Source organism: Diplotaxodon limnothrissa, linkage group LG14 (genome assembly GCF_057381915.1).
Source record: "Diplotaxodon limnothrissa isolate DT_005_m linkage group LG14, D_limnothrissa_male_GT1.1, whole genome shotgun sequence".
Lineage (NCBI taxonomy): Eukaryota > Metazoa > Chordata > Actinopteri > Cichliformes > Cichlidae > Diplotaxodon > Diplotaxodon limnothrissa.
In genome coordinates, this window is record NC_140609.1 from 34,316,480 (window position 1) to 34,327,946 (window position 11,467).

Sequence of the window (11,467 nt, forward strand, 5' to 3'; positions counted from 1 at the left end):
TCATCATGGGCCCAGCAGAGTGTGCAAAGTAAGGTTAAAAGAATCACTTTTATTTAATTTATAAGGAGCTAATTTCTGACTAATGATTCTAAAGACTCCTAAAACAAATGGTCAGTTTCTGAATAGTTACAGCATAAACAGAGTATTGGGGTATTTACAGTCTAGTCTACAACACTCGCAGGGACTGTTGGTAGTTTTGTGTTGACGAGTTTGTAAAATCTGAAAGAAAAGTCCATTATTGGTTAAAAACACTAATGGACACTAAAATATTTGTGATTATGTACAAAAAATACGAAGTTTTAAAATATCTTCCAATTAAGGTTGCCTTAAAATCAGTACATTTGTTTATTTTTTTAATAACCCCCTACACTAGCAAAGGATTCTTTGGTTTTTACCAAAGATCCAGGCATAGACATGACAGATTCCATTTTGCAAAACCTGCAATAATTTCCTTTAATCAATGAAGTAACTTTAAGAGTAACATGCAAAGTTTACCACATTGTTGTTGCGTCAACCAGCTTCAAATAGAGAATTAGGAAAATAGATAAAAATAAGATATATAGATTAGAAAAGCTAAAAACTGAGGAAACAAACAAGCACAGTTATTTAATAAGATGCAGCATTTAGAGGTATTGTTTCATTTTTACTGCTTGACAACTGAACCAGCTCAAGGATGCCACCTTGTGAGAAAAAGATGAAGAACTAGTGCATGTTAGTGTGGTGAGACTGATGGTGTAATTCAGCAATGCCAGCTGTTGTATCACTCACATTTCAAAATAAAATGAAAAGAAAGCCAAATGCTGATTATTTGAATATCCTGATTATTATTTATTAAAAAGAGTATTCTTTTTTTTTTTAATCCCACCTGATAACCTAAAGTTATAGTATGCTTTCAACATTGATTTATCTTTGTGAGAGAACCAAAACACATGTTCAGGCACCACACTCAATTCTGCCAACTGGCTGCAAAGCTTTCAGTTCCACTTGAGCAGGAAAAACCCAGAATCTGTGGAATATATTTAGCAATCATGCAGTTTCTAAGGGGAACCAGGCCCTAACAGAACCATTTATTCTTGCATTCCTTCATTTTAAATCAACAGAAAGCTAGATTTTGTTTTTAAGATGTATTAGTCTTTGTGTTTCACAGAAACTATTGGGAAAGAAACAGAAAAGTAATGGTTTAAAGCCTCTAAAACAGCCTTCAGAACCATACCAGAATAATCCAGGGTTCTTTATTTTGGGCCTATTGTACCTTCATAAACTCATTTTGTACTTGGAAATCAAAGCATGACATTCCTTTATACTTTCAACATTAATCATTAACCACACAGAGCATTAGCAGGTTCATTTCAGTACACACTGCCCCCACTATTTTGAACTGGGTGGTGTAAATCAAATAAAGATAAGGGTTTGACTCCACATAACTCTCGGCCTCTTTCTAAATGTATCGGATGATGCAGTTACACAACTGCACTGTTCAACCCACCTTGGTTCATCATATAAACTCGCATCTCACAGCGCTGCAGTGCACACTGCTTCCACTTGTTTGCCACGACAGCAAGTAAACAACTGACCACATCCAGCGGGAACCATGCAGTCTGCCGACGCCAAATTCAAGAGAAACAGCCTGTTCCTGGCTCTGAGACGATACAGCTCAGCCGTCAGTGAAATGGAGCAGACCATTCTTCTGCCAAGCCTGCTGAGAGACATGCCCTCAGACGAGGTGTGGGACTGTGAAGCTGCAGAAGAGACCTGCAAAGACCTGTTCAGCAACTACTTGATGCTCAAAGCCATACGGACCACAGTGGAGAGTGGCCTAATTCGCCTGGACGATCACAAGGCCAAAAACAACATAGCACTAAACAAGACCCTGGAGCCTCTCTTGGACACAGATCCTGAAGCCCTCTTCCACTTCCACGTGAGAGGACTGTTTTCTGTGATGAGTGACCTCACCAAGAAGACGCAGACTCTCACTGAGAAATACATGGACATTATTGGGATAGCAAATTAGTCACAAAACCTAAGATATGTGGACATCTGTTTTTAAGAGAGTCATCTAAGACACCCAACCATTGCAAATGTCTGAAATGTTTACATTCAGTGACCCCAGACAAACCTAATGAATAAGGAATAAATATACATTGTCAAAATTAATCAATTGTGTCTCTTAATTTGCTTTTGTAATGATCTCTTTTTAAATTTCGTGATAAGTATTTTTGGTCCTATCGCCCTGCTCTAATCCCTTTTATATAAACAAACACCACAAGAAAGATGACCTGTTAAAGAATATCAGAGTTTCCTACGTTTGTAAAGAATTCAACTTTTTGTTTTCACTTATAAAGTCAGTCACAAAATTGAGTTTGTGGGTTGAGTTTATTCTTTTTATTTACATATCTATATTTCAAACAATATATGACAGAATGCTCTCACAAAAAGGCTGCTCAACACAGGCGGCAACTGTGAATGTTTCCTCTCTCCGCAGCCACTGATGCTTAGCGCACAGGATGGAAAGGCTCAACAATCTCAGCAAAGGTCTTTTGCTCTGGTAAGATAAAAGAAACCAAAAGCAACAATTTGATTACAAACATACATGACCCAACGTTTCATAAGATTTAATCGGAGTAAATGTCCTACAGCACTGCACAGTCTAATTTCTTCCCCCGTGGCATTTCTCAATCAAAACAATAACATCAAGCCTAGTTTGATGGCACCGGAAAGTAGTGTGGGATCATGGGAGCTGTAACTATCAGCATCAATGCTACTGAAAATCTGATGTGACTCAGAAAGAAGCCATTTTCACAGGCGAGGTAATCTTTACTTTTTGTTACATTTATTTAATTTGCAATAAATTTGCATCACCCCGTAACATTACTGTATGGATAAGCTTGGTGGCCATCAAATATAAAGTTGATTTTCCACTGACAGGTGACTGAAATATTAGAAATAAGATTATGGATTTCTCAAGCTTTGAACATTTTGAACACATTTCAATTATGTAGATACACATTCTAAAGGTACAGCATTATTTTTCTTGCTTTCAGGCAATCTGGGATTTGAATTTGTAACAGGGTACATATTACATACTTAAACGCTAAAGAAACTATTTCACAACTACACTGCACAGGATTTAACATCATCCAAAGACAACAAACAAACAAAAAATAATCCGATGTGGTGTGTGCATAAACATAATTCCCACCTGTGTGGTGCTGAGCCTGTTCTGTGTTGGTGTTTTTTGAAAACAAGGACATGTATGAAAATAGATTATTATGTATAATTTAATTTGAAAGAAAATCATGAAAGCTACATCAGCTGAAGAACGGTGAATGGTGGCCCACTCACAAAGCACAAATTCTGCATTGGCTGTGGCTGTACTACTAATCGGGAGGTTGGTGGTTTGATCCCTGATTCTTCGGCTCTGAATGTCAAAGTATCCTTGGGCGAGAAACTTGCCTTCTGATGCATCCACTTAAGTGTGTGTGAATGTTAGTTTAAAAGCTCTTTTTTCAATGAAAAAAAAGGGTTTCATATAATAAAGAATAGGTAGTGTTGGGCTCTTGTGTCTTCGGTTAGAGCAAAGACATAAAAATGAACTTACCCTTTGGTACAAATTTTTCCGGGTGGAGTTTGATATACTCATTCATGTCTCGATCGAGTCTAGCATAAGTATAATTTTCATATTTGGTAACATGGTAGCCAATGAACCAGCCAATGGTTGCCAGCAGAAACTGTCGATGAACACCTTAAAGAGAAAACATGGAAAACGATGCAACATTTATTGATCAGATATAACTAGCATACAGCAAACTAAAGTAGATATATTTGCAAGATACTTCAAAGCACAATAATAAAATCTTACTGTGGTTATGAGAAACCAAAAGCTTGCACATTATAAGGTTTTCTCTTAAAAAAAATAGGATTGCAAAAAATGCAAACAAAAGCAAATTGAATTAATAGGTGGAGGCTTACACTTTAGCTTACTGCACCTAGCTTTTTGACAGCGCATTTTATATCAACACTTCATAGCTAGATATTACCAAAACAAAGACGACAGGAAACACAAAACAAAACCCAATGTGGCACAACCAATGTTAATACTACTTTCTTTTTCAGATAGGGAGAAACAATAACGACAAAATTTAACGCTAGACTTCTTTAAAAAAAAAATTAACAAACGAACATTTAGTTTTCAGTTTTGTTTATTTTGTTTAGTTAGATTTCAGAATCAGAATACTTTATTAATCCCCAAGGAAATTATGCATGTATTTTTGTTCAATTTAAAACTTTATTTTAATCATCCTCTGTGTCATGTGCTGGATAATGAAAGATCTTGTTTTTATGGTGTCCAAATTTCTTAACTGTTTTTGATATTTATCGCTATTTTAATGCTAAAGGAAACGTAAATACGCTGCGACCACTGTGGACAGCTCACAACCAGTTACTAATCTGAGAGAACATTTATTTACTAAATACTCGGATTTCTTTTTTAAAATTAAGTGTTTCATATGCTTGAAAGGAAAGCGTCCGTTCGTGCACCAGTCTGAAAGACAGGTAAAATGCTAACCTGATTTCACTGGCGGCCTGTGGTTGATTGCGTTGTGCAGCACGGCGGAGACCCAGCCTACACCCGCCAGCCACAGTGAATTCCTGTTCACGAGCCCAGGAGGAGGCAGAGACTTCCCCTCTTCTGGAATAAAGCCCATGGCGAGAAATGTGCCCCTTAGTTCAGACCTTATTTAATAATTTCCGAGATACCTACTACTACTATTCATCGGCTATCACCTCTCGTAGGAAGTCAAGGGCACGGCGTGCAACCGAACTACTGGTCCGGGCGCAACCAACGACTAGCGCTTGAGTTCCGCATTATTTGTTTCCTAGCAACAAAAGCCCATGAGTCACAGTAGGCCAAAGTCTTTGTAAATAAAATGTGCCACATAGTTAATATTACAGTTCAGTCCGCTTCAAAATATTTACTACATTAATGTGTACGTTAGCATCATATATAGAAATATCATAAAATACATCTTAATGGGAAAATAGATTAATGGAATCAGAAAAACAAAAGAGAAAAAATTAAACAATAATAAAAAAACAACATAGTCCGTATTCAGCTTAAGGTAATAACCGAGGAGGACACGTGCTTTTAATATACTAATGTTGTAGAAACTGCAAAACTCTGTAGCTTTGTACTTTCACTCTTTTGTTTATCATTGCTCTGTGTGAGTTTCCCTGTTAGAATTATAATCTATAAAACTGCAGTGTCCACGTAGTATAAATACTAGAAGCTCTGTAGAATGGAACAAAATTGCAGCATGAGAGAGAGAGATCAAAAATATTAATATCTAAAATTCCCTCCGAGTTTCTTTCCCATGAATTCTGCTGCATCCACCCAGAACAACCAGTGGAAAAATAGAAAAATGCTTTCCTTTCCAGCCCACGGATGTCTGCATCCGTTTGAATGTTTGAAGCTTCACTGGGAAAAGACACACTCCATCAAGTACTTTTCTGAATGCAGTGAGTACATGTAACGCGTTACTTTGCATGTGAACTGATGACATCATTGAGGGCAGCCCCCCCCCCCCTCCCTCATCGTCTCTCTATCAGACGGGCTGCTGCTGCTGAGCTCCTGAGGATACACAGCCCTGCCCAGCAGCGGCTTTGCCCATTTGAAGAGGTGACCTATGCATGCCAAGTAGTTCTAAGTCCGGGGATATCCCCGTGTTTTTGGTAAGTATGAATTATCTCTTGACTCGGTGCGGAGGGCAGACTTTGATTTTTTTTCCTTGCTGCATCTGCAGATAAAATGGCCAGAATCACACGCTGTAGCCGCTAGTTGCTACCGTTGCTAGCTTCGACCGAATGGCTTTCAACTCAGATTAAAAATGAAGGATAATTAGCCAGAAGTATAAAGCTACTTCAGATTACGAAATGTGCGAGATGCTGCAGTTTTTTTTCCTTACCTTTCAGGGCATAAGATGTTGGTGAAGATGTGATTGCGACACGGAAAGAAGTGTTTCAAATCACTACAAGAAAGGGTTAAATTATTCCTTCAAAATCTTCTTCTCTGTACCAGCATTGTCAATCAGAGATTCACATCTTCCTGCAAGCAACAGTTTGTTTCCTTAAAATGTTGTTTTTACAGCGATATGTTCGGTTCCTCCGCACGTAAAGGCCCGGTTCTCCATTCTAGCGTAGGGGCACACATAGAAACGCATTGCAGAATTTAAACTTGTGCTATATTATCATTGTTTACATACATTTCAGATCACGCCCTGTTTTGTGGGCATCGACCAAAGTAACTCTTGCATCTTTGCGTTTTGTGCTTTGTGCAGGTTGTATTGTTTGAATCTCCATGTCTCCATGCAAGTGATGCACGGCCCCAAAAAACGGGAGCTAAAAAGAAAACAAAAGATATCAAATATCTAAAATGAGATCTTGTGGAGGAGTGAAACATAAATGTTTGCTATTTTCTTAAGTGCACTGTCTGAAACACATGTGTCATATGCTTACCAAAAATGCCAGTTTTCCTACAGTGATCTAAACTATTCCATTGAAATGAGACTGGACAAACTAAGCTTATATTTAATTGAGAAAGACACATTTTACGCTTTCCAGTGTAACATTTCACAGCTATTTTAGTGAATAAGTACCATGGCCAGCTGGTATAAGGAAACATCTAACAGAAGCTTTCAAGTGGCAAATTCTTAAAAACAATTAAAGTTGCAGATAACTTTAAAATGCTATCATCTGCAGCATAGTGGAAAAGTAAGATTCAGATAATCTGGAGGGGCAAGGTTAGCATTGAATGATGGTGATATGGTTCCATGCATGGGCTCAGGAAAACTTTCATTTACTGAGGCAAAGTGGAAAGCTGTTCTTTGGTCAGGCAAATCAAATTTTAAATTATCTTTTGAAGTCATAAGTCCCGTGACTTTTGGCCTAAACTGGACGTGGATCAGCCAGAATCTTGGGATTCTCAATAATACTTAGAGGCTTTGGTCCAGTATCTGCCATAACACTTTTTTTTTCTTTGGTCAGGGAATATGTTTCTTACTTCAGCAAGAAAATAACAAGCCACATTCTACACGTATAACACCATAGCTTTATAAAAGAGTCTGGGTGCTTAACTGGCCTGCATGTGGCCTGTGCACGACATCTAAAAATATGTACAACATTAATGAAATGAAAAGCATCTAACTCTTGAGCAGCTGAAATCGAAAATATAGCTCAATAGGAAAATATTTTGCTTTAAAAAGCTGCAGCAGGTATGCTCCTAAGTTCTCAGCTGCTTGCAGAATCTTGTTAAAGAGAGAGATGATCCTGCCACTGCCCTGTTTAAAATTTGTGTATTTACAGAAAAGCTATAAAGCTTCTTAGTTGTGTCATTTGATAGGTAGGCCCAGTTGTTTTCTGTGGAAATAGGATTATAGTTAGTGAAAAGGAAATGTCTCTCTGTGATACATTTTTTTCAGTGCAATTAGTGTCGGGTATAATTCCGCTAATGAGCACAATATGAATTCAGATCACACACTGAAGGGCACAGCTTACTCACCCAAGCTTATTCAGCTCAAATTTTACTTGTTGTCTGAGCCCTGATGGTTACACAACAGTTTTTAGTGTCATCAGCATCTTTGGTGTGTGTGTCTCATGACTTTATGTCTGTGGCTTGGAGCACATGGGGAAAAATGTTAGCAATTTTACAGTTATAGCGTTAGCGCTTCACCTCTGTCTTTTCTCCTTGTCTTTATTTTCTAGTTTAGTATGAGCATGGAAGATTATGACTACCTGTTCAAAATAGTTCTGATAGGAAATGCTGGAGTTGGGAAGACATGTCTCGTCCGGCGCTTTACTCAGGTTCGTATGCTGTCTGTGTGTCTGAGTCTGTAGCTATTGAATTACACAGTACAGAAGTGTTAAATTATAAGTTTTGCTTGTAATTGTAGGGCCTTTTCCCACCTGGACAAGGGGCTACTATTGGAGTAGATTTCATGATTAAGACTGTGGAAATCAAAGGGGAGAAGGTCAAGGTGCGCCAATGTTACATTTTTGTTTGCATTTATGTTTTGTAGCAGTTTGGACAGTTGCCTATATTCTTGACAATATTATGTTTTCCAGCTACAAATATGGGACACAGCTGGACAGGAGAGATTTCGCTCCATTACTCAGAGTTATTACCGTAGTGCCAACGCCCTCATTCTTACGTATGACATTACCTGTGAGGACTCCTTCAGGTGCCTTCCAGAGTGGCTGAGGGAGATCGAGCAGTATGCCAACAACCAAGTGGTGACTATATTAGTCGGTAAGAACTTTGTTTTGTACTTGAATAACTCATGCTTATCTTTGTCATCAGCATTGTTTGGTAAGATTTATTTATTTTTATTCTTGTCATTTTGAGAACGCAGTCTTCTCAAATGCATCCCACACATGCTCGCATGCACATATCCCTCCCCATTCTCATCTGTCTCATTAAACACCCACTACTGTTTAGTCAGACTGCAACAAGCCAGACTTGTGGTTTGTTTTTGTTTAGTTTTGTTTCCCCTGTTGTTGACAAATGGACATTGTATGTTTATTTTAGGTAATAAAATAGATCTGGCAGAGAAGAGAGAGGTCCTCAGGCAGAGGGCTGAAGACTTTGCCGAGGCTCAGAGCATGCTGTACCTGGAGACGTCAGCCAAAGAGTCTGACAACGTTGAGAAACTTTTTCTCGACCTGGCCTGCGAGCTCATTCGAGAGGCGAAGCAGAACAAGCTGGATAACAGTGACACTGCCCCGATGCCTGGAGAGGGTAAAACCATCAGTTACTTGAGCTGCTGCAACATCAATTAGAGAAAGCTCAGCCATGGGGCCGTTTTAACAGAGTAGCCATTGACTGTAGAGGTTAGATGACTGATCCCCAATGCCTCCGTCCCACTAAGATGGCATAAAGCCACATCTTAGTCTGGTCATTTCTAGTCCCATGCCTTTTTTAAGCTGTACAATGGAATTTATTACCTTAGTTTGGCCTTCCAGGACCGAGCATTTTAAGATGCTGCCATTATGGAGAACGTTTTTCCTCAGTGCAACAGGATGTAAAGTGTTTCCCTGATACAGCCGAGAATCTGAGTAAAGTTCAGTTTTATGATCCTCACGGTGAAATGGCAGGATTGTTGTTTTGGTTTTTTTTTCCTTTTGGGATTTTAGAATCCATTTTCATCAAATCAGTTTTCACCAGCAGTATTAAAATGAGTGAAAAGCTTTGCCAGGTATTTTGTTACAGATCCCACATAGTTTACAAAAGAATAATGAATCATTGGAGGTGATAGGTTAATGGTAACAATGTGTTTACATACAGTACATCTCATCGATTAACAGGTTTGATTAAATTGTAAACAAAAACGTTGCAAAAATGACCCTAAAATCTGTTGCACAATCGTTTATTGTCCACTGCAGTTTCTTCTGCTCTGAGATTTGTGTACAATTTGTGTAACTTTTATAATTTTACTTCTGAATCATTGTTTGCACCTGTTGTTACATACTGTGAAATATTAGTTCCCAATATATGATTTTACCTGCTGCTAAAATGTGTTTGTCAAATAAAATAAACTGAAAAACACGTATAAATGCTACAGTATTCTGTGACGCCATTATTATTATTATTATTATTATTATTATTTTAGTATACTTGCAGTGCTTGTGATTAGTCCGTTTATTTAGTATGACGCAATTGGAAAGGCCATCATCAGCAGACTTTGTCAGCCGTTTATTTAAATTAGATTTTTTTTTTTTTTTTTTTGGTCATGTTTTTCTTACCCATAGGCGTAAATATTTCTGCCTCTGTTGTTGCTGCCTAGCCATGAAATTATTTGAAGGGTTATGTTAATGTAGTTTTGTATTACGTGTTGTATTTCATATGCTTTTATTGTAAAATTTTCTCAATTGTTGAGCATGGTTAACCATTTTTTTTGTAGTGTTTAAATTTATCTTTCCTATATTTGCCATAACTGTAAAGTACTGTATTGCACAATGCCATATACTGCACACTTATTTTTATTATAACATGTTGTCTTTTATTGTACAGTAGTACAATTTAGCACTTTGCTTTTATAATTTTGTATTTTTCCATAATCCCTTTGTAAAACTAGCGAGCATTTTGTTTTGCCTTTAACAGCAGTTGCTTATAACTAATCCCTTGCATCTTCCTGTGAAGTCTCTATGGGAAATACAAAGGAAACACCATTGGGATGTTGTGCTTCTTTTCCTTTATGTGTACAAAATGATCCCTGGAATATTCTGTATAACATTAAACCTCTAAATACTCTTAAGATGTGTTTTTATGTTGTTTTTCATGAACATTTTATTTTGAAAATTTCACCGGAAGGTTGGTGGACCAGTGCAGGGAGAAACCGACAGCTAGCTAAAACAACAGGTTGTAGTAGTTACTGCAACGTTTCTGTCTAGTAGGCAATTACTTTCCAGTACGTGTGGTACAGTCTTCACTGTGAATATATGTATTTAAATTTTCGTTAGAGCGTGAGACATTTTGATTAGTCAAGCCCATGCTTTGTGACGTGTTTCCGATCATTTCACTACTTAAGAGTAATACACCCCAACGAAAAGAATTGACAAAGTTGATTCTGTTCATCTGGACATATCGTTTTCAGTAGGAGAATGTTTTGTTACTCATTCAAGTAACTTCTCTATCTCAGGTTAATATAGTTTTCTCCAACCTTATTGTCTTTGATCAATGGTCATAACAATTCGCATATTAAACTGACCTGAGCCCATTGGTTTTCAGTGGTGCTAGTTTTAAACACCCTCGCTGCAGGAAGGAGCGCTTTCGCAGATCATTCATCCCAACAGCAGTTAGACTCTATAACTCCTCAATCACGATGTCATAAGTCACTGGACACTGTGAACATCCACGGTCACCACTTCATGCATAATGGACCTTCCATGACCTTCCAAGCTATATAGTTTATGTCTTCCATATTTCCAACTATATCCATAATCACATACTGTGTATGCTACCATTATATATAGTGTATTATCTTACTTTTTTTTTTTCATTGATTGTACTTATTTGTATTTTTGTATTTTCTTCATATATCTGTACCTGAGCTGAGGTGACGCAAAAAATTTCCCATTGTGGGATCAATAAAGTCTTATCTTATCTTATCTTTAGTGATTATGCAAATGTACTGTTTATAAGGTTGGAGAAGCCTGCATTTAGCTGAGACTAAAGAAGTCACTTAATTGAATAATGAAATGTTTCTACGTCCAGATGCACAGAATCAACTTTTAGGGATTTTCTTACCTGGATGATTGAGCGTGCATCAAGACGTTAAAGAATTTAAATGTATCTTTCATTACTAGTGCTGAAATTCTTAGTTTTAACTTTCGACCGGAAGTTCAACTTAAGGTCGGGACATTATGACGAAGCACGGCCGGAAGTAGCCATCAATGTAGCGTAACTTTGAGGACGTAA

General features: G+C 37.7%; 3 protein-coding genes across 4 annotated transcripts; 2 read left to right on the top strand and 1 right to left on the bottom strand.

The window, feature by feature from the left end:
* The first annotated feature begins 1,568 nt into the window (after positions 1–1,568).
* Positions 1,569–2,314, top strand: thrsp (thyroid hormone responsive). The gene has a single exon (XM_085370534.1). The coding sequence runs from the start codon at positions 1,592–1,594 to the stop codon at positions 2,009–2,011; it is 420 nt and encodes a 139-aa protein (XP_085226660.1). The 5' UTR covers positions 1,569–1,591; the 3' UTR covers positions 2,012–2,314.
* Positions 2,315–2,341: 27 nt separating this feature from the next.
* ndufc2 (NADH:ubiquinone oxidoreductase subunit C2) lies at positions 2,342–4,830 on the bottom strand. The gene is made up of 3 exons (XM_085370535.1): positions 4,565–4,830; positions 3,599–3,742; positions 2,342–2,542 (listed from the first exon to the last, which is right to left on the bottom strand). The coding sequence occupies exons 1-3, from the start codon at positions 4,701–4,703 to the stop codon at positions 2,493–2,495; spliced, it is 333 nt and encodes a 110-aa protein (XP_085226661.1). The 5' UTR covers positions 4,704–4,830; the 3' UTR covers positions 2,342–2,492.
* Positions 4,831–5,624: 794 nt separating this feature from the next.
* Positions 5,625–9,388, top strand: rab30 (RAB30, member RAS oncogene family). Of its 2 annotated transcripts, none has more exons than XM_085370017.1 (5): positions 5,625–5,727; positions 7,756–7,854; positions 7,944–8,027; positions 8,116–8,299; positions 8,579–9,388. In XM_085370017.1, exons 1-5 carry the CDS (start codon positions 5,686–5,688, stop codon positions 8,827–8,829), a joined length of 660 nt encoding a protein of 219 aa, XP_085226143.1. In that variant the 5' UTR covers positions 5,625–5,685; the 3' UTR covers positions 8,830–9,388. The 2 variants fall into 2 exon arrangements, with proteins under 2 accessions (XP_085226143.1, XP_085226144.1); XM_085370018.1 differs by having other exon boundaries at positions 5,705–5,727; positions 7,761–7,854.
* The last annotated feature ends 2,079 nt before the right edge of the window (positions 9,389–11,467 follow it).

What these genes read in the sequence shown, in the direction of transcription:
- thrsp (XM_085370534.1), top strand. Translation starts at nt 1,592, where the DNA reads ATGCAGTCTGCCGACGCCAAATTCAAGAGAAACAGCCTGTTCCTGGCT.
- ndufc2 (XM_085370535.1), bottom strand. Translation starts at nt 4,703, where the DNA reads ATGGGCTTTATTCCAGAAGAGGGGAAGTCTCTGCCTCCTCCTGGGCTC. An exon ending in CAGGCCGCCAGTGAAATCAG is followed by an intron (nt 3,743 to 4,564) that starts GTTAGCATTTTA and finishes TTTCTCTTTAAG; the next exon opens with GTGTTCATCGACAGTTTCTG. An exon ending in GGAAAAATTTGTACCAAAGG is followed by an intron (nt 2,543 to 3,598) that starts GTAAGTTCATTT and finishes TTATCTTACCAG; the next exon opens with AGCAAAAGACCTTTGCTGAG.
- rab30 (XM_085370017.1), top strand. Translation starts at nt 5,686, where the DNA reads ATGCCAAGTAGTTCTAAGTCCGGGGATATCCCCGTGTTTTTG. An exon ending in TCAAAGGGGAGAAGGTCAAG is followed by an intron (nt 8,028 to 8,115) that starts GTGCGCCAATGT and finishes TATGTTTTCCAG; the next exon opens with CTACAAATATGGGACACAGC. An exon ending in AGTGGTGACTATATTAGTCG is followed by an intron (nt 8,300 to 8,578) that starts GTAAGAACTTTG and finishes TGTTTATTTTAG; the next exon opens with GTAATAAAATAGATCTGGCA.